The 22,262-nt window shown below is 45.0% G+C and overlaps 1 protein-coding gene across 18 annotated transcripts in view; it reads right to left on the reverse strand.

Moving 5' to 3' along the window:
• The window catches only part of ST3GAL3 (ST3 beta-galactoside alpha-2,3-sialyltransferase 3), a 194,705-nt gene that overhangs the window by 37,849 nt on the left and 134,594 nt on the right, over window positions 1-22,262 (reverse strand). For all 18 annotated transcript variants that reach the window (XM_065071597.1, XM_065071607.1, XM_065071602.1 and 15 more), the window contains 2 exons: window positions 15,244-15,339; window positions 10,440-10,626 (listed from right to left, as the gene is read on the reverse strand). In XM_065071597.1, coding sequence (XP_064927669.1) covers window positions 10,440-10,626; window positions 15,244-15,339 — 283 coding nt within the window. The remainder of the gene's footprint in view (window positions 1-10,439; window positions 10,627-15,243; window positions 15,340-22,262) is intronic.

Here is a 22,262-nt window from a genome sequence, read left to right on the forward strand (position 1 = left end):
GAGACTCCACAACCCCCCTGGGCAGCCTGGGCCAGGCTCTGCCACCCTCACTGAGAAGAAGTTTCTTCTCAAATTTAAGTGGAACCTCTTGTGTTCCAGTTTGTACCCACTACCCCTTGTCCTATCACTGGTTGTCACTGAGAAGAGCCTGGCTACATCCTCATGGCACTCACCCTTTATATATCTGTAAACATGAATGAGTCACCGCTCAGTCTCCTCTTGTCCAGCTCCAGAGCCCCAGCTCCCTCAGCCTTTCCTCACACGGGAGATGCTCCACTCCCTTCAGCATCTTGGTGGCTGCGCTGGACTCTCTCCAGCAGTTCCCTGTCCTGCTGGAACTGAGGGGCCACAACTGGACACAATATTCCAGGTGTGGTCTCCCCAGGGCAGAGCAGAGGGGCAGGAGAACCTCTCTGACCTACTGACCACCCCCTTCTAACCCACCCCAGGTACCATTGGCCTTCCTGGCCACAATGGCTCAGTGCTGGCTCATAGTCACCCTGCTGTCCCCAGGATCCCCAGGTCCCTTTCCCCTACACTGCTCTCTAACATGTTGTTCCCCAACTTATACTGGAACCTGGGGTTGTTCCTGCCCAGATGCAAGACCCTACACTTTCCTTTGTTATAATCTCAGGAAACAGAATTTTCCCAGATACTGGATTAAGTCTATATTTCAGAATACGGTGTCAGTAGCTTCGGCTCCCAGCCACCACATTCTGCTATTTCTTATCAGCATGGCTCAAAGGCCAAGAGAGATCCTGCCGACATCCTGCACAGCAGGGAGCAGCGCTCCCTCCATCAGCGACTTCTCCTTCCAGCCCTGCACTCTCACACTGCTGGAGCAGAACTTTACCAAGATTTCCAGTCTTGGTTTTAAGGCTTCAAGAACAAATTCATCAAGCCTACAGGGCAGATGTAGCAAAAATAATTATACTGATATAAATGCACTGCCTTTTTTGGTCGTTTGCCTAGCTTCAGATATACGTCTTCCTACTAAATTAAAAAAGTCTTCTGAGATTAAATGTTCCCTCTAGGTACATAGAGACTACAAGTCAATCTCCCCAAAATCTCATGCATAAGCTAAATAAATCGAACTCAAATCTCTTAGACTAAGGGACGCTTTGCAGACTTCAAATGATTCCTGTAGTTCTTTACTGAAGTGTTAACACAGAACATCTTTATTCCACTAACGCTTGCATGAATAGCTGATACCCTCTGGTCAATGTCTCAGTTTCACTGTTGAAGATGTTCTCTGACTTCCTCCATGTGCTGGATACATAAAGCGCTGCTCCAGTACAGAGGAACATCTGCTGCACATGTGGGCAGTGCAATATGCTCAGCAGGCACGGGCTGCACTGGTGGCACAGCCATGCTCATTGGATGGAAGAACCACCCACGTGTCTGCATGGGAGGCCAGGTGAAGACGATGCCGTGCAAGTTCAGCTCTTATCTGTTCATTTGGTCGGCCACGTGACCAATCACATTCGTATGGGCTAGTGAACAAGCATGTCTTGGCCAGCATGCAACCACCAGGCAGTAGTCAGGGATCAAAGGGAGGATGGAGCATACTGGGTATTTATGAGATGGGGCAAATCTGAGAGTACTGAGGGAGGCATAAGGGAGCAGGACATAAATCCACAGGCAACAGGGCAATTTCATTACTTCTTCTGTTTACAGAATTGTGTGTTTCATTAAGAACGGCATAAGATTTGGAATAAATTTCTTTACATTGCCTCAGATATTCCAAGTCTATCTTTGATCAGTGTAGCTGACCAGTATAACCTGAGTTTACAAGCACTATGCCCTTGACGTGCACCTACCAGGACTTGCGTAATATTGATGTCTGATGTCTGCCAGTGCCTACCAAAGAGGGCGAGTGCAACATGAGCACCCTCCCCATGCTTTTCGAGACAGCTGCACTAGCTCTTCACTTGGCCCTCACTCATGCTGGCTTTTTGTTGAAGAGATGTGGAAGAACTACAACCCTTTAAATTATCTCTCTTTTTTGACTTCTATTGAGTCATGGATGAAGAAGGAAGGAGTGATCAAATATCTAGGAAAGGGCAGCACCTGTCAGTTGGATGGCAGCAGACATCAGAAGATATTAGAAGATGACAATTTTAGGAACAAATTGTCTCAGGATAAAGCAAGACAGTGAGGTAATGAGAGAAAAGATACCCTGCTAAGGCAATTATTCAGTCTCTTCAGGGGGCAAATTCTGCTTGGATCTCTTAATTTAATAATGATGTGAAGGAAAAGGAACTAAAGAAGAATACAAATCTGACTGGAGTTCTCCAGTTTTCATGTTACAATGAGGATTACTGAGCCAGAAATGAAGATGATGCTGTCTTGGCAGATGTAAGATAAAGGGTCTTTAAGGACTACTGAAGCCTAGCATGAGTAAATGCTTCTCATCTTTTACTAGGAGGTATAGTGCAAGGAAAACTGGAGTTAGGTATTAGCAGGCAAAGCATGGACAAAAAAAGAACAAACCCATGCATGGTGAGGGAATTACTGGAAGGGCAGGCATGCCAATGTAGTTTTATTTGAATTTTAAAGAGAAACTGTTTAAAATTGGGGTAATCAATGATGCTATTCCTACAAATATATATATGTCACAAACTTTTGATAGCTGGATTTTTTTTCATCCAGAAAAGAGTGTACTTATGGGTATTTTTTCTTCTCCATCTGCCCCAGAAGCTCAGGTGAATGTGGCTACACACTTGTGGATATTGATGATGATCCAATCCAGGTGGACAACTTTTATTGTCCAGCGTCCATCTATCTGATAATATTAAATGCTACACAGGCACATGCAACAGCATCAGGGCAGCTCCTGTCACCAGCGGATGCCTGACAGTGTACTTACACCAAGTATGCCTGGGTGGGAACAGCTCTCAGCTATGTAGTGACCTGCCTAATCTTATTATGCTGTTGCATGCAGGTATGTATTTAGGGCAAGCTCCAGCCTGCACTTTCCATACCAACAACCTTCCTTTGGGAATCTGGCCAGGAAGTCTCCCCCAAGGCCCATTTTTGCAAACTGGGTCATTTGTCTAGTGAGGCTCCTGTATGGTCCTCACCACAGCACTACCCAAAAGCTTGTTAAAAGCCATACAATACAGAACTAAGTTCTTCTCCCTCTTCTGGTCTGCAAGGGCAAGATTTTATAAAGCATACCCATATATTTTCTAGCCTCTCTTCTAACCATGAGTGGAAAAAAACTGGCTCACCTTCTCTCATAGAGCACCAGCATTCATACATCTTACATCTTCTGGAAATGGCTCTGGTCTCCTAGACCAGCTACAGAGAAGGAATTGCTTTTTTGTATGCAAGTCTTCCTTGGTTCCCTTGGGCCATTCCCACCCCTGCACTGTACTGGGAGAGCAGACCCTGATTTTGGGAGCACAGCCCCTCAGGTAGTATGGACCAGCCTTTTGCACAGCCAGAAACAGATGGAAACCTAAAAAATAGTCAGTGTTCATCAAGCCTACAGGGCAGTGTTGTCCTAAGAATAATTCCACAAAGACAAACTAACTCCCAATTACTCTCTGCCAAAGGAACATGTAATATTCTGCACAGAACACATCATGCAGACCCTCCCACCTCTTCTCAGTCAGAGGAGTCTGCATCATGTTTCCACTTTATTACAAGGCATTTTCTCCACTTCAACATTTAGTAATGGTTCAACTGCCTTGAAACAGGCAGTGAACCATCCTGACGATGTGATAAGCAATTCTCTGCTATCAATTGCTCCTAAAAATCCCCTCACGCTCTGCAGGCGGTAACGGCCTTTTGCTCTCTTTGCTGGGACCACAGGACAATCACCCTGAAAAGGCTTTCCTGCCTCTCCTCTGGTGCAAGCCTCATCATGTCCTTTATGCACATCGCCTGCCTTACTCACCAGCACATTGCATACTTCTGAAAGTATTATTTATAAATTACTATTTGGAGGAAAACTCAAATTTGTGAAACACATAGGACAAGCGGTAATCTTTCCAAATTCAAAAGCTTGCTTTCATTTATGATGGAGCAGCAAGCCCAGTTTCTGTCCCCTTCTATTTGAGCCCAAGGAGAGCAGGAGGACACAAGGCAACACATACCCAGGCACATCTCTGAGCAGATGGGCTGGAGCTCTGTCTCAGCACAGGATCAGGCATCACAAATCCATAACCAAGCTTCATAATCATAATGCATTAAGATAACTAGTGGTGGATTTACAGAGCCCTTCTCACAGTCCTTTCGAAACTGAAAAGACCAACCGTATATGAAATATTTTAAAACAACAAGCCTTTAGGAGAAGGAAAGGGAAAGGAAGTATTGCAATCCAGAAGCAGACTTTGAAGTGAAACTGTCAGTGGCAGTGGCCACTGCATTTGTCACCAAAGGCAAGTAATAGTGCTAGAAAATGCAGGTCCTCCTTTCCTGGTTCAGACCCAGAGAAGCTGCCTGCTCAAGGTTCTAAACAAGCTGGAAATATGCACATGTGGATGAAGCTTTGCTTGGGCTTGGACAGCAAGAACAGATTCACAGCCTCACTATTTTCCTCAAGCCAATAGGAAGAGCATGGTGGCTCCTCATATTTTTTTCAGGGATGCAGAACAGCCCCCAGGCAAGGCTATTTCAGACTCCAAAGAATCTGCAGTGTACTACGAGCCTGTGACGTTCACAGCCTGCCCTAGCAAACACGTAGCATGACAAGGCCATTAACTAATGGAAGAAGAGAAGCTCTAAACAAAAGCTCAGCAGACAGTGAGGGCTCTGGCAGCAGTCCAGCCTTGGCTCTAGCACAGTAAGGCAGCCTGATCAAGGCAGGAAGGTATTGTAACATATGTTTTCGCAGGGCTGGGAGTAACCTGTTGACTTCAAGCAGAAAAGTAGTTCCCAAATAAAACGTTTAAAAAAAATATTATCCAGTGTCGCTACAGCCGTGAAATCTCCATAAGCAAGAGCCACATGCTGGAGTATCAACATCTGCTGGAGGACAACTGCTTTTCAGATGGCATCACCGCAGGGTGCAAGTCATCAGAGACATGTCCCTGCAAGGGCCAGACAGCCCAGCTTGGCCTCTCTGGCAGGCAGGTGCTCACTCGCTCCCATGACTTTCACTATCAAAGGGAGCTTCAAGGTGCCGCACGCAATTACTGCGCAAGTGACTCCTCCTGGCAAAGGCTGCAGAGATTCCTGCTGGAAGCGTCCGCAGGCTCATTACCACATGAGAAGGAAGTTTGTGAGCTGTCAATTTCTAGTGAAACCTTTGCCCTCACTTGGCTGCTTTGCCACCATGTGCCAGATGTTCAGGGAAGTGAGCCCTGGCAAGCACGAGAGCTCCTTGTGATTCACTAATGATGGGCAACAAACCACCCTGGAATCGGCCTCAGCCCCAGGCGGCGACGGCTCGTTTGCATAAGTGGCACTTGCAGATTCCTCTGTTTCAGGAAGCATCTACCCTCAACACAACAGTGAAAGTTTCCGTTTTTGACCATTATTTTAATTCTTCTCCAGCAGAACAGAGTAGAATGCCCCAGTTCCAGAAGGACAGGGAACTGCTGGAGAGAGTCCAGCGCAGGGCAACAAAGACGCTGAAGGGAGTGGAGCATCTCCCGTGTGAGGAAAGGCTGAGGGAGCTGGGGCTCTGGAGCTGGACAAGAGGAGACTGAGGGGTGACCTCATTCATGGGGATCAATATATAAAGGATGAGTGTCACGAGGATGGAGCCAGGCTCTTCTCGGAGACAACTCGTGATAGGACAAGGGGTAATGGGTTCAAACTGGAACACAAAAGGTTCCACTTAAATTTGAGAAGACACTTCTTGCCAGTGAGGGTGGCAGAGCCTGGCCCAGGCTGCCCAAGGGGGTTGTGGAGTCTCCTTCTCTGCAGACATTCCAACCCGCCTGGACACCTTCCTGTGTAACCTCATCTGGGTGTTCCTGCTCCATGGGGGGATTGCACTGGATGAGCTTTCCAGGTCCCTTCCAACCCCTGACATTCTGGGATTCTGTTATGGCCAAAAACCTCCTCCCTGTAATTCCCCTGGTACTCTGGGTTTTCAGGAAGACCTTCTAGCACTGAGAGACCCGGGGTGATGCAGGAGGGTACAAGTGGTGAGAAGCAGAAGGGTGGGTCACAATACGTATGGGTAACATCTCTTGGCAAAAAGACAGTCCAGGAGAGAGTGTCACTGTTCCGAGTGGCTGTCCCTGAGCAATCCTCCCCTGGGGAGCACTAGCAGCAGCTGTGTCATCAGAGGAGGGTTGCCTGGAAGTGTCAGGAAGCTCTTGCAGCAATGACTGCAAGCCAGCACTGCCAGACCAGTCACGCAGATGCACGGACGACTCACATCTGTGAACCTTCTGCAACAGCCACGGGTTCCCGCGACTGCAGGCCGTGGGACTCCAGCCCACTTCCCTTCCACTTGTACGCTGACATATTAGGTCAGCACGGTGCAATCCTCCCCTTTGCTCAACATGTCACCTTTCTCCATCCCAGACTCCTTTTTCCCCATTTACCTGCAACAAGTGCAATCACTTTCTCCTTCAGCTTATTCTAATGCTTGTCAAATGACCGAAATCACATTACAAGGATTTTAGTTGCCTAGATTCACCCAAATTTCCCCTTACATGCAGGTCTATACTCTGCAGTGATACAGTACTGCCCTAACTTGCTACCACACTCAGAATTTTGAGTGCCAGCTCGCCCAGAACTCTGTGAGGGAAACTACCTTGGTTTTGCTGCTAGTGAAGTATGAATACTTAGCCAAACCTGTCCCTTTTATAGATTATTCTTTTGTCTCAGGCTTTTATTTGCTTCTAGATATTTCTGGTTTAGTGTGAAATAAAAGGAGTTGAGCTTTTACTTTCCCTTTAGTCCCTATTCCAGTGCTCCTCTTTCTGCTTGTAGTGTCTCTGAGGGCACCAAGGTACCACACAGATCTCGAGGAGGCTGTTGCACCAGATTGTGTAACACATCAAACCCTTTGCCTCCCCGTTCTGCTGCTGCTTCTGAATCACACTGATTCTTTTTCCTTATAACATCTCCTGAAAATCCTCCTCTCTACAAAGTACTTATCCCTTCCTCAGCGTGCAAGTGCTGCCAAAAGACTAACATAACACAGAGCAAATCCCTCTCAGCTGCAGGGAGAATAAGCTTACCTGACCACTGACCCCAGCAATAAATAGCCATTCGCCTTTCATTGGTTCTTTCTCTGCTAAACTCCCTTTGATTTAACTTACTCAACAGAGGACTAGGCAAGGCTCCTAGTAACTGGCCCAGAATCTCCGGTGAAGCAGGTCCACGCAGCTCCAGGTCTGGTGTCTGGAGGAATTTAGAAAGTCTCATACCCCACCTGTGACACTACCACGGACACCTGCAGTTGTCATCAACAGTCAGGGGCAAAGGAAACATTAGAAAGCGGAGTTCAGCCCATTTTTTGAGGAAGTCGTGCTCTTCAGCAGGCCTCATCTCAGATAAGGAAAAAGCAGCAGTGGAACACAGAGCTCCGAGGTCAAGCAAGTGCCTCTAGATGAATCCAGGTGAGGAAGAAACTCCCTTTTCTCTCGGAAATCTCTGGGAAGGAAACAGAAACCCTCCACAGAGCGCACTGCGCAGGCATTTGTGATTTTGAACTTACCACACATTGATCAAAATACTAGCGCTCACTACCAGAACAGACACCCACGCCTTATCCCATAGCACTGTTATTTCTCCATCACATTGCTGCTTCTAGCTAAAAGACAGCACTTTTTGCATCTATCTCCACTAGAAAAAGCAGCTGTGCTAGCCACCTGCTTGCAGCGAAAGCCAGTGACAGCAAGATCTCAGCCTCAAACAGAGAGAGATCAGAGTAGAGAGGACAAGGCAGATGTTTTCCAGTCACTTGGACCGCATCCTGAAGTACTCAATGAACTGGCTCAGCAGCCTCAAAACCAGCAACAATTCCCTTTGGGAACTCGTGTAGAACAGGTAGGGTGTCAAAGGACTGAAAAATGGATGAAAGCAGCGCCTAGACTTAAGGAGGCAAAAAAAGGAAGAGAGTTGATCTTTGATTTCAGTCCTCAGAATAGGAAGATTAATTATTTGTTAGCACCTGGAAAAAATAACAAAGACGAGTAGCAACCCAGGTGGATTTGTTAAGAGTGAATCATTAGTGAATAAAAAATAGTATTTCTTTATGCAGGAAAAAAAAGTATCATAGCAGAGAAGCAAGACATGAACTGGAATTCAGTAAGGGTTCTGACATATCACTTTCACAAACATGCCAAAAAATGTTATTAAAGATACTACTGTGATACAATTTGAGAAGTAGCCAAAAATCTATAAAGGAAGAGTTCTCAGTGGGCTCGCTATAGAAATGGAAGGATGTTGTAGCTTTGGGGTCTGCCTAGGAACCAACTTTGTTTAGTGTTTTCATTATCAACCTGGATGATGGAGTAAGAAGTATGTTTATTAAATTGCAGGGGACATGAATCTGGAAAGAATGGCAGGTATGCCGGAAAGGTCTGCCAAAGGAACTTGGCAAATTGGAGACGTGCTCTGGAGGAAAGAACTGGTAGGGATGAGTGCACCGTGCTGCCCCGGGCAGAAGGAGCCGATGCACACGGTGAGGAGCTGGGGAAGCAGCTGCTCTCCAGTTCTTCCTGAGATCTGGAGCCTTGAGGAACTGGACACTCACCTTCAGTCCCGGGCTATTGTGGGAAAGGCAGAAAAAGCAGTGGATGTACAAAGAATGAGAACTGCAAGGCGAGAGTGAAGTAGCTGTTTCCTGCTCTCTATTTGCTGTACTCTGTAAATTTTTGGGTGCTGCTCTTTACAAAAAGGATGAATCAGCTGCAGGCATTCAAAAGAGCAACAGGAATTAAGAGATCTGGAAAACATCACCTACAAGAACTGAAAAAAATAGGGTGTTTATTCCAAAGAAATGAAGGATAAGCAGCCAATCACAAGAGCACTCAAGTAATATGCAATGCAAGAAGCTCAAGTTCTTTCTTCTCTCTGCTAAGCCGGGCACTGAAGCACTCTAGATTACTGCAGTTGCTCTCCCCAATCTTCTAGCAAGTTCTAACAAACTGTTTGCTGCATAGAATCTATGCCACATTAGAATCTAGAGATAACTGCAAGCATCGGGTGGAAATTCAATTTGTTTTGAAGCAAACCAATAATCCTTTGAACCTCAAGCTAAACAGTAGGAGTTCCTACAACTGTGTGGTCAGGTTGAAGGGCTCTGACACTGCCAGGGCTTTTCCTTGCCCAAAATGAAGAACAAAAGCATGAAATAAACCAAAGAAAATTACTCAATTATTCATGCTAAGAAAGGCCACTTGTGCTTGCTCAGAGGCTCACGGGTAACTTCATCCATCTGGTACCAGGAAAATTATGTCAAGTTGGTGCCAGTGTGAGACAAGAGCAAAGTATGAGCTCTTAAGGCCATCTATGTAACAACTGTATACAATTATACTTCCAGACTGCTTCATTCTGCATATGGTGAGCTGCCAACCTCCTCTCTCTGTCTCTAAACACAGGATATAACATCCCATCCTCTGAACATTAACCCATTTGTCTGGTTACTGGTTGAAAAAGCATTAAAGAACATTTGAAACCAGATATATAGGATTTGTAAAACAACAACTATATGCAAGTAGAGGACATTTATTCTGGATTTCATGACAACAGTTAAAAGACAAACCATCCACTGAATGAGAAGTCAGTGATTACAACCTGATTCCACTCAGGATGGGTGAATTACAGAGAACAACCGTGACTATTAACAGGTCCATGTTTCTTCAGAGGGCATTAATGAAACTGACTTGGACAAAATATTTACATGGGCAAAGCTATGGATTCAACATTTCAGTGTTTTCAAATTAGACTTGAAACTGTTCTTCCGGGTGATACTTTAGCCAAACACAAATCGTGAATCTCAGTATAGCAATAATACAGGAAAATACAATGGCTTGTGCTATTCAGGAGGTCACAATGAGTCTGTGGACCTCACCCTTTTCAACAAGTTGTGCTGCTGCTGTCTTCTTCCCTCCTGTGCCATCACATTCTTACCTCCAAACTCCTATTTCTTTCCCTTACCATTGCTGTTTCCTCTACTCTTAAATCCTCAGAGTCCACAAAACCATAGTAAAAGCTGGTCCTTTTATATGCTCTTTAAAATAAATAAAAATTAAATTCATTGCTCATGGTACACACTAACATAATCTTTAATAGAGAGCCTCATCTGTGATGCTAGGTCATGTTAAAGAGAGATGTCTTTGTAAAACATATTTCATTAAAGCTGAAGCCCATGGAGGTAGAAAAAGCCTTCACATAAATGCAACAGGACACAGAGATGAACTCTCCTCAGACCAGAATGTGGCAAGTATGACTGTGATATCATGTCTGCCCACCCCTTCTAATTAGGTGACCTTCACAACATCAGCTGACAGTGTTCTTACCACTTTCTCCTTGTAAACAATGTATTTCAGCCACTTGAAATCCTGCCACTTGAATCCCGCCAGAACAAACAGGGAATCCTTCTCATACTGCTCCATTTTCTGGATTGCACCTTCAGGATATGTGATCCGGAGGGTCGTCTTGCCACCCACATCTTTTTCAAAGCCCTTCACTGGAGCTGAGTTCAGCCTGCAAGGCAACCAGAGGAGACACTGCCATGGATTCCCACTCGTGCTCAGGTACACGCAGCTGGTACAGCAGCAAATGTTCACTCGTGCAGCTCTTCATCATATTTATGAAGCTTTATACCAAGTGACGACAGTTTAATTAGGAGCTTTTTAAATTATTTCATTGAATATAACGCAAACCTTTTCTGCGTATCTGCTCTTTGTGACTTAAATCAGGTTGGAAGCTTTGGAAAAGGAAACTGAAAGATATTTTCCTTGCAAATTTAGAATTACAAACTAAGCATTAATATTTTATCATCCCACCACTCCTGGGATATCTTACTTGGATTCTACAAGGCTGGGCTGAAATAGAGGATGGCAGTTTAAGTGGATTTAAACTGGTCTCCTGCTCCCAGTCCAGAGCTTACACTGCTCATCTTATCTGCAGTGAGACTGTTTAGGGAACCAAGCCAGCTAATAATCTGAAAAAAAAACCAAAGGAACTATCTCCACCTGGTTTAATTCCCCAAAGCGGCCCATGCAGAATGCCAGCGCAAAGGGAGAGGCTGGGTAAGGCTCAGCACCGCCGCGGTCACACCGGCTCGAGGAGTTTCTGCTGTGAAGTGCATCCCGCGCTGCAAACACCCAAGCAGACACCCAGCTTTGCTCTCGGGCACACTGATTTCTAAGGGATTGCCATGTGTCAAGCCGTGCTTTTCTTAAAACACCCCTCAGGGACAAAGTTTTTTTCCCAAACCGCTCTGGTGTCAACAACAATGATAACTTTATGACAGTAAAGCTGCTCAGAACTTCTATTCAAAACCAGAAACCCAAAGCTGAGGAAATTTGAAGTAACTTGGAATACAAATCTTGCTGACATCAAACAGCAGCCCCTGATGGAACAGCACTGCCTGCTTGAATTATTGCAGCCTCCTTGACTTAGGGTAGTTCAATGCACTTTAAAGTGCTTATGGACTGCAAATTTTGCTGTGTGGGAATGTTAATGAGGATCTGGACTTGTCTTTTTGAGGCTGCATAAGCATTTTAGGCGGGAAACATTTTACTAGAAGAAAATCCCTGTATACAACCCGAAATTCTATTTTGAGTTTGGGAGAATAAATTCTTATGTATTTTTTGTAAAAATACTTAGTTTATCATTAGGAATAAAATACTAAAGGGAAAACAACTTAAGAATCAGCACCACCACAATTTATACAAGAGATGAAGCCTTTCTTTGTGGTTTAGAAACCCTCGCTTGGAGACATCCAGACCTGCCTGCCTATAAAAACAGTGCTCCCAGCCAGGCTGATCCCTTGCTTTTTCCTCTGTTATTGATAGCACAATCATACATCAGTCACGTTTGCTATGGATGTTATTTAAACTTGAAGGCATTGAGTCTCTTTGGGGCAGATGAGCCTACATAACGTAAAAGTACTATGTAAAGAAAGCTATTAATAGTTACACATATTTTCATCTGTCCTCTTGACGTGGGGGAGAAGTGTAGCACCTGCAGTCATTTCAAATGTCTACATGCAGCTCTTTGGCAGAGTTTTTCCCATCCCCAGCTGCTGGGTTTGCTGTTTCGCTGCTTACCTTGTTAAAGTGCCCAAAACTCGGGACCCCTGCTTTGCATCTAGACAGGAAACAAAACAAACCATTTCCCCAAGTAAAACGAACTCGGGTCTCCAGCAAAGGCCCAGAGCGTGAGTTGCTGATGGAGTCGTAAGGATGGAGTCCTGCTAATGAGGCGGCACCGTCGGCCCCACGGGCAGAAGTTCTGGCAGCCACAGCCTGTGTTCAGGAAGGTGCAAACTCCACATCTTGAACCCTTGCTCAGGCACAACACCTGGTGGTGATACATTAGTGATATTTGGGAGGCTCTGAATGGTGCCTAGGTTAGGTGTTAGTGTCCCTATGCTCCCTGTGTCATCAGTGGATACAGAGACAGAAAAACTCTGAAACTCCTTATGGAGAAAAGTGCCTGTCTATGGGCAGTGCAAGGAGACCTGGCATCCTAACTGAGGTTTGTTAAGATTTAGCTGTATTTACAACCACCAGCGTGTTGTGCCTGAGCAAGGGTTCAAGCTGTGGAGTTTGCACCTTCCTGAACACAGGCTCATTCTAACCAGGAATTTCTGACATGTACTTGTTTCTCCCCGTCTGCAATCTATTCTAAGGAGGCATTTCAGAGCACTGATGACTGACTGCTGCAAGCAGCTCCTGCCAGGTAAAGAGTGTGACAGCTGGGAGTAACGTCTGCACTGAAATCTGATAATATCCAGTTTAAAAAAAGAAGCCACTAACTCACTGCAAGCTGGTTGAGAACTGTCAAAGCTGATCTGGCTTGCTTCGCCACAAGATCAACGTCTTTCGCTGCAATTAGTGATCCTGACATGGTGACACACATTGCACCAAGAAACTCCACGTACTGCTGGATCACTCCTTTGTTCACAAGGGTACTGCCTTTTTTCCCTTAAAATTCACCTCCTAGGTCCCAAATCTGATCCTTCAGAAGAGTTTTGCCACCCATGAAAAAGGGTGCTAGACACAAGGGACTGACCCAGGAGTAAAGGAAGCAGTTGGATACATTTAAGAAGAAGTCTGCCCTCATTTCCTCAGTCCCACGTCCAAACACCTGGCTTCATTTAACCTTTATAGTTGACTTTTTTCTCCCTCATCCACCCCACCAACAGCACAGGTGCTTAGCTGCCCTCTTATCCTCTCAGCTTGCAAACTGACTTAGATTTACGGATGTGGAGAGAAAAGGTTGAACTTTTCATTTGGAAATTAAATAGTGGACTTTCTGACATAAATCTTAGTGGGTGGCTTAGTCCAGATGGATTGAAACTGTTCTTTTGCTCCTTTTTGAACAGTCTGAGCCCACAAAGAGGCTATAACTGAATTTTAATTCGGCTCAAATAGCTGCAAATCACCAGACTATGACGAGCAATAAGAACTCTTCACTAGCAGCTTACAGTGGGATGAACTAGGAGAAGGGCTGTAAAAGTTTCATCCCGTTCTGAACAGCCATTCCTGTGTCCAGAGCACTGGTGGGAAAGCAGGAACCTGTTCAAGGAACAAAGGACTGAAACTGATCTTCTTGGTCTTTTGGTCCAAAGTTAGAAGGTATTTATTACTCTATGTATATTCTATTCTTTCCTCCTCGTGTGCCCATTACTAGCACATGGGAGAGAAAGGAGACCATGCTAAACGACACCTTCTCTATGCCTTGCATTCTTTTACTAATCCTTTTCTTTCTTCTGTCTTTGCTAAGAATTTGCTATTTGCCACCATGTCTCATGGTTGACTAAAGTTCAGAGAGATTATATCAGTTAAATTCCCTTTAACATGAAGTCAGTTATCTTACTAAGGAAAATAAATACCAGCTTAGACTATGTTAAAACAGTTTTTACAAACTTACACTGCGGTTTATTCCACTTCTCCTATTTACCATCGTAGTATTTTGTTACTCATGATTCAGAACCTGCTATAAAGCCCTGTGTTTTCTTTCAGGTCAGACTAATGGGTCTATAGCTCCCTAGGGCACATCCCCCTTCCCTCCTACACACACACTCTCTCTCACTCTCCATTAGTACAGGTATTATGTTTGTTAATCTCCAGTCACCCAGAACACCTCCCTGACTTGACAGATTTATTACTAAGAGTTATGACTAGACCTGTGATTTCACATATCAGCACGTTTTTCAAGCATTCTGAGATGGCGATGATCCAGGTCCTCAGCGAATGCAAGAAGTCCTAACTTTGACTGTGGTTGTTTCCACTCCTACACCGCTCTGTGTCTGCTCCCTGATTCAACATCACCCGCAGTGAAACAGAGGCAAAGTATTCACAACTTTTATAGGGCACCTACAAGTGTTTAATTGTTGCTGGGTCCTCACTCAAGGAGGCTTACTATTGCCTAAGAGCCTATGCTGTGCTGTTCTTAGTTCTTCCCATCCTAGAATTCATAGAATAATTTCAGTTGGAAGAGACACCCAGGATCATTGAGTCCAACCATAACCTAACTCCAGTACTGAACCATGTCCCTAAGAACTTCGTCTATACACCTTTTAAACATCTCCCGGGATGGTGACTCCATCACTTCCCTGGGCAGCCTGTTCCACTGCTTCACAACCCTCTTCATGAAGAATTTTTGGTATCACTTGAGGCCATTTCCTCTTGTCCTGTCACCTGGGAGAAGAGACCAACACCCTCCAACCCATCCGAAGTGTGAAGTGTGGATCCCAGGGAATGCTACACATGTACGACCAATAACACTTCCCTGGGCTACTCAGGGCATGTAGTTGTGAGCAGATCCAATGGTATGTTTTACTGCTTAACCACCTACGGGCATCACAAAAAGCTTTTAGAAGGAAGCTATGAAGAGAAGGTTCAAGTGGGAGCACATTCCTGAACAACTGTGGAAAATTGAATGCTTGAGGAGTTCCTTTATCCTTTGATGTGATCACCATTTTTAACAAACGCTTATATGGTCTTTGTTTTTTCCCCTCTATATTACTTAGTATGTCCTTATAAATGGATATTGTCAACAGTGAAGGTTTAACCTTTGCCTGCATAGCATGTGAACTGATAGAGAAGCTGAAAAAACAACAAGAAAACTGTGATGGCAAAGACTCACCTGACAACAACATCATAGTCATCAATTTTTAATCCCAATGACTTATTTGCAAGTACTCCACCATTTCCCACAATAATACACCGCCGACAACTGAGACTGTGGAAGAAACAAAGAGGTGATTTTTGTAACATAACTTCAAACACACTGAGCTGCACATATTTAGTTTGCACCTATCTGAGAAAGACAGGAAACCTTTTAGAATATTAAGGGGAGGCCTCAGATACACTCGATCCCCAGCTCACCCCATCATGCCCAGGCATTACACGTGATAAACTGCTTTCAACACCCCACACCACGTGTGGCCTAATGAGATGAGCTGTCAGGACAAGCAGCTCCTCTCCCCCCACACCCCTGTTAGGATGGGCTTGAATCAAACCCATTGGTTTACTTAAACCTTCTCATTATTCATTTAGCACTGAAATAACAATAAACCAAGGGCTTAGCGAGGAAGTCTTCTCTCCAAGCAATTTTCTGAGTGCAGGCAGATTTTGCCAGGTTATCTGGGGTGTGCTCACCTTGCTGAGTGCTAAATTGCTGCAGTTATCACGAGACTTCAAGAGACAGAAAAACATGAAATGGATAGAAAAGGACCCTTCCTCACTCCTGTCCAGTAGGAAACATATATGGAGACACAATGGGTGAGGAAGGGGAAGGAAAATAACCTTAATTAACAAAGAAACAGGAAAGAGAAGGAAGAGAACTGTTTCTTGTGGAACTGTGAGTCACGAGAACTCTCTGCAGCAGATGTTAAAAAGTCATTTCATTTTGAAGACGGAGAGAGGACTTCTTTCCAGCCATCTAATCCCAAACGCAGCTGGCTCTTCTGGCAACGTGCCTCCATCTCTGGTAGTTCACTGAAGGAATACGTGTCTGCAGAGCCTTTTTCGGAAAAGGTCCAAGGCAATTAGTTGTTTGGAGCAGATCTCCGGGCTAGGCGGCCTTCCTAGTTCCAGGCACAGTCGAGTGGTCTCTTCTAGGCTGTCCTCACTGTAATCAGTCTAAGGAGCCAGCACGAGGAAAGCTCTGCTTATGTGGGGTCTGTCTTTGTAGAGCAGGGCTGGAGTGCACTTAAAGACTCAGATAAACCACTGAGGGTTAACTCGCTGACAGAGCCGTTAGTTGGAGATATGCGCAGAATTAACAGCACCAAGAAATACTCAGGAACAGCTTCCCCAGCTCGGATGAAGTTTAACTGCAGATTCCAGCCTTTCCAAAAGGGAAAACCTCCTCAAGAAGATTAATATATTATATTAGCCCAGTGCTTCTGTCCCTAAGGGTCAAAGAAGTGTGCGTGTTTGTGACAAACAAATCATAATAGAGAAAGAACTTTATAGACAACAGCACAATAAAAAAATACAGTTCTGGTGACAGGGAGAAAGTAGAGGCAAGATCTGGTGCAGGCAGAATATTGTATCAAGGAGGGAAGGGAAAAAGTCAGCCCCAAGTACACCCAACTGAGTGACAAAGTTGGTAACAGCTTTGCCAAAACCATTAAGGAAAAGGTGCTGCAGGAGGGAAAAAAGACATAGTTCAGCTCTGGCCAAGTGAAATTTCAGATAAAAATATGCTCTTTTGATGATTATGACAAGAAAGTTTGACCTCCTAAACAGCACACTGCTGGGTGAAATACTGTAATTTCTCTACCCAGTTGTCTCTGAGACATAACTTTTCTTAATTTTATGTTTTGAAGAATACTGTGCTATAATCCAAAGACTGCACGCTATAGACACTCCCCTCTATATGTTTCCCACTTATTGTTAGGATGATGGCTTTTACCAATTTTGAATACAGATGTGCGTGTTTCAGCCTCAGACCACTTAATCGCATTCTTCCCTTTTCTGCTAAATTAAAGCACCATCTACTGTCAGCAGTCCCTTCCACATCTGCATGTGATCCACTTACTGACAAACCACTGTGTGTAAACATCAGCCTCACGTGTATAATCAGTCATGGGTCAGACTGGTGAGCATGAGAGAAAAGAACCAGTTTCACCAGCCAGAGCTGTTCCAGAGCCCTTCTTCATGGCTCTGTTCCCACATGGAACTTGTAGACTGATCAAAGCCCATTCTGAATTTTCTTTTGACCATACAAACTGGAGCGAGCTCCTCACACCTCTTACGGTGTGGCAGCTCCCCTAGATCTTGAGTCACATTTGCAGTAACTCCCTGAACCATTTTCAACCTCTCACCAGATCTCTGAAGCACTGACTCTGGAAGGCCAGCATGCGGAGCTAATGCTGCTCAAAGCAGGGTCCCTTTTACACAGAGACTTCATGTATATAATTCCAATGTTCTTTTTATAGTCATTGGTTTGCAGAACGTAATCCTCATCCTGTAAGCACAATCTGCGTGGCCACCTCTGAGATGCCTGGCTTTTGACTTGGCTCCAGTACAGAACTGCTCAGAGAAGAGCCTTATGAAAAGGTCTAGACTGACCTGTCCCTCCCACTCCTCACTTCCCCAGTCTTTGGCTCTGGCAAATTCTCCTATTGTAATTTTACATTTTCTCCAGATTGATTTTAACCACTGCAATCTAATCTTTGTTCTTCTAGTAGCTTTTTCTTAAATTTCTTTCCAGAGTACTCTCATTGCAAAGCTGGAAGTTTCTGTTGCATGCTCAGAAAGCAGTACTCAGGTGCAGATTGCTTTCTTCAGGTGCACACTATGAAGATAAGGTGAGTCTTGGGCTTTGCCTGGGTTCTGCACATCAGATGTGCACATCGCATCTGGACAGCCCAGACTTTTGATCAAGACCCGGCAGAAAGGAGCTCGCTTGGTCTCACCAGCTTTGGCAGTCACACTGTGGGACAGGAGAAGACTGCAGGGCCACCCGATGGCTCTGTAAAAGTGAAGCATTTGGCAGGGACGCCAGGCACCTGACCTCACACCCCCACCTGAAGTTTGGACACTTGGCACCAGCGCAGCTGAGCTCCTTCACCGCATTGACTGATGGAGCCCGAGCATGGGGAACCTGCAGAGTCACTGCTGGTTCCAGGCAAGTTACTGGCTAGAGAAACACTGCGCGGGCAGCATCAGTTTCAGTTCAATTGTTTCTCCACAAAGAGGTGTGTAAATACCTCTTTGTTTGTTTACATAGTATGTCAAAGCTGTATTTCTTTTCCAGAAGAGCTCAAGGACTGAACACATCAGATACAGCCCAGGTTTGTTTGCTACCACGGTGGTATGAGAAGGAGGGTCACGGACTTTCCACACCAGAAAGACCCTCCCTAAAGCCCTAAGCTGGGACCTGCAGCCAGATGTATAGCCTGACACAGATGCTCAGAGGTTGAGTTCATCTACACCAAAACCGCAATTCATACAGATTTTCTTGAACAATATAGCTCTGTAAACACATGTATGCGTTGTAGCGATTGCTACTTCCTCTTCCTCTCTTATCAAAGCACTGGAGGGATTTGTCAGGGGAGAAAAACCACAAAGCCTTCCTTTACGCAACTTTGGAACCAAAAGCTTTGAGGAAAGATATAACAGAATAATTAAAAACCACATCTTCAGGGTAACTGGTGCTTAGGGAGGCTTAGCATATTCTGGTTTGATCTGGCTTGCTGCTACTTAAACTGGTGCTATCAGCCTGAGCCAGAGGGACACACACATCTCTTCTGCTCTTCTGCTTCTGAGGAGTTCCTTCCTCACTTGTTAGTTATATCCTGCATTAGTAAAGACTCCTCTTGGTTATAAACTCACACTCAGTTTTTCTTCATTACCGTCTGGAGGCAATACGAAAGAGTCAGTCAGGCTTTTATATTTATGTCTTTTCATAGGAAATTTACGGGTCACCACAGCAGAGATTTAACCCAAAAAATCCACTGAAATCCAGCCAGCAGATGAGCCGTGGAACTAGAAATCAAGCCCTCATCGATTTGTGGATGAGGGGCAGACCACTGGAGGAGCCACAAAACAAATAGTGAAAATGCCAGGGATGTCGGGCCTGGAAAAGCCAAAAAAGGGCAAAAGAATTCTGAAGTAACAATGAGGCCCACTATCATCTGTGTTACGGAGAAAAACAGGGCAACACTGAAGGAAAAGACACTCATTCTTAAGTCCCCTGGTCCTCCAATCTTTTGTAGAAAAGCTCAGAGCTGAGTTGCAACTATGCTGACAAACACAACCACAGCTTTACCCGTCTCCTGCCCCGGAGCAGAAGCAGGTCACTACGAGCAGTTCAACACAAAGGTGCCACAATAAGGAGTCATGAAGAAAACAAAGAAAGAATGGCATCACTTACACCATGTTACAGGCGTGAATTATAGCATTTGCTCACACGCTCTCCAGCTGCTGCTAGTTATTAACACAACTTTCCTCAATGGAGGGATTAGCTGGAGTGAGTTGGCAGAGCTGCCTCGGGACGATGAAAGGTGTACGCACACCCGGAAGGATTGAGTTTGCCTCATTTCAGCACCATGTCGGTACATTGTGTCAGAAAAGGTGCATTAGGATGCCCTTTTGGCACAGGGCTAATCAAACAAACAAGTTCACTTCCAGGGCTTCTGGGAGGCAAGCGAAGGTAACATCTCAAGGGACAGCTTTGTGAAGGAGGACAGAAATGGAGAAGCTTGGGTGGGGACGAGACCAAAGGCTTGGTGTAGATCCCCCACCATACATCTCTAATCCCTTCCTTCCTCCCTGTGCTCTCACGCATGGCTCTGATCTCACCTCTCCTGCCTCTCCCACCGCTCCCCTGGGAACGCGGCGTTCAGCGTGTGCTTACATGAACATTCGCTTTAATGGGCTCAGCAGAGCTCACCCTCTCTCCTCCTGCCGTGCAGCGCTGTGCCAAGGCAGCTCTGTACATGAAGTCACTGGAATGACCTGAGCTAAGAGAGAAAACTTTTAAACTGAAGTCATTTCAGTGACCCACTTTAAAGTCCCTCTTTAAATCGCGGCAGCACAAGGAGAGGGTAGGGAGCTACAGTCCAAGAGCAGGCAGCAGCAAAGATAGCTTCTTAAAGTTAAATGTTGGTGTAACTCCATCCTAAAGAGCAGGTGAACCTGGTGCTTTTTGCCTACTGCTAGAATCAGCCTCAAAGAGGATACAAGTGGGAGGGTTCACAAGATTTCCTATTCTGACCCCTCGTGCCTCACAGACTCCAGCTGAACATCTTACTTAATTCTTTCAAAATAAGGCATTTTTTAAGCTCTCAGATCAATCTCCAGTTGTGGCACAGAGCTGAGCAAAGTGGGGAGGTCTAGACCTTCTCCTTGACCAGTGAGCAGTAAGGGAATGAGCTGAACCTCAAGGTCCTGCTCCCAGCACACTGGAGCTGCCACAGAGAGGAACTGCTGGTCTCTGCTTTGAGCTTGAGACAAGGTGAGAAAGTAGCTCACCTTCCCTCATTAGGCTACTCCATCAGCTCTTTTAGAACCCAAAACAGCAGATACCAATTGCTGACAGCCTTGTAAATCGCTGAAGAACATTTTGGGAACCATACTCAAGTCTTCATCTACACCCTACTCACCAAGCAGGTTTACAAGAGCAGCACTGTGGTAGCCTGGAGACCTCCCACAGCAGCCAGGCTCTCTCTCGTAATAACCCTCTGTTACAACTCCATCCAACTACTGCTTTAGGCTCTTTCTTTGTGACTTGCTATCCCATGCCTCTTTTGTCGCTTTCTCCCACCCCAGCTTCGCTTTCAATCTTTCCTCTCCAAGACCTGCTCACTTGGAAGGTATTTGGCTGTGAGGCATATGCACTATGCAACCAACATCCACTGCTTTGTATTTATCACAGAAGTTCCCAGGAAAACAGTATTTCGCCAAGGTATCTGTGTGTTTACAAGCATATGCACCACCAAACCTTGTTACTGCAATACAACAGAAATACATTTCCAGATTGTTCCTTAGGTCTCCTTTATGCTTGATATCTTGGGGACTTCACATATTAATACATTTCATGAAGGCTGAATGTCCAATCTTTTCTATCTTTGCACCAAACCCTTTATAAGTAATGCAAAACCAAAGTGAGCAGCTCATGCTAGAGTGGCTGTGTTTCACAACCTCCTAAGAAATTACTTTTGAAGAAAATGAGACACATTACACTCCTCAAAGAATAAATGAGCAGCAAGAGTCATAGCTACATGAATGTTCCCCGCAAGAATCTTCCACCTGCCCTCGATGTCATTAACACTAATTTCCCATAAGCAACCTTCTGAAAGAGTCTATATGTGGATTTTTCAACAGATTAAAATCTTAACTCTCCAATGAGAGCTGAGCTCTCACCAGATGGGTGAGACTCAGTGTGCAAAATCTCTAAGAAGGCAATTTGTAAAATGATTTTGCCTTCTAAGCATCGTTTCTCAAATTAATCCAACCTCTAAAGGCTATCCCTACCTGGCATTGCTGTGAGGCAAGGCAAACTTCAAAGTAACTTAAATTAGCACATGGATTACAAGAAACCAAGAGTAAACTTTCACACAGAGAGTAAATCCCAGCTCTAACTACAGCAGGTGAGACCTACAACCAGCGTGAGAGATGAAAGGCTGGAAAGCTTGTGGACTTTGCCATGGAAAAGTGGGCAGAAGAGGAGCTGGGCCAGGAAATAAAACCAATGTGATTAGAAGGTGGAAACTGTGCTATTACCCTGGGTTCAGAAGCACCACTGGAATAGTACCAGGACTTTGAAAAGAGATCATGTCCCAGTAAAAACCTCTGACAGCTTCTGAAAGAAACCACCTCTGGCACTAATTGAAAACTGCAGGGCAAAGAGAAGGAATGACAGAAAAGCAAGGATAGGAAAGACTAAAGAACTACCAGCGTGAAGCTGACTGTAAACATGACAGCAAGTTTCAGAAGGAACCTCAACAATAGGACTGAAGAATGAAAGGAGCTTCTGAAGGCATCGGTTCAAATACCAAAGACCCAGGAGACTGCTATTGCATCCTGGCACAGCCTTGGCCAATGCAATCCCATATTCCTGCTCTAGGAGTGAGATGTTGACGAAACATTGTTAGAACAAGCCAGTCCCTTCTTTCCTTCTACGAGTTTCTTGTGATCCCGTTGCTTTGT

Source organism: Columba livia, chromosome 8 (assembly GCF_036013475.1).
Source record: "Columba livia isolate bColLiv1 breed racing homer chromosome 8, bColLiv1.pat.W.v2, whole genome shotgun sequence".
Taxonomy (NCBI): Eukaryota; Metazoa; Chordata; class Aves; order Columbiformes; family Columbidae; genus Columba; species Columba livia.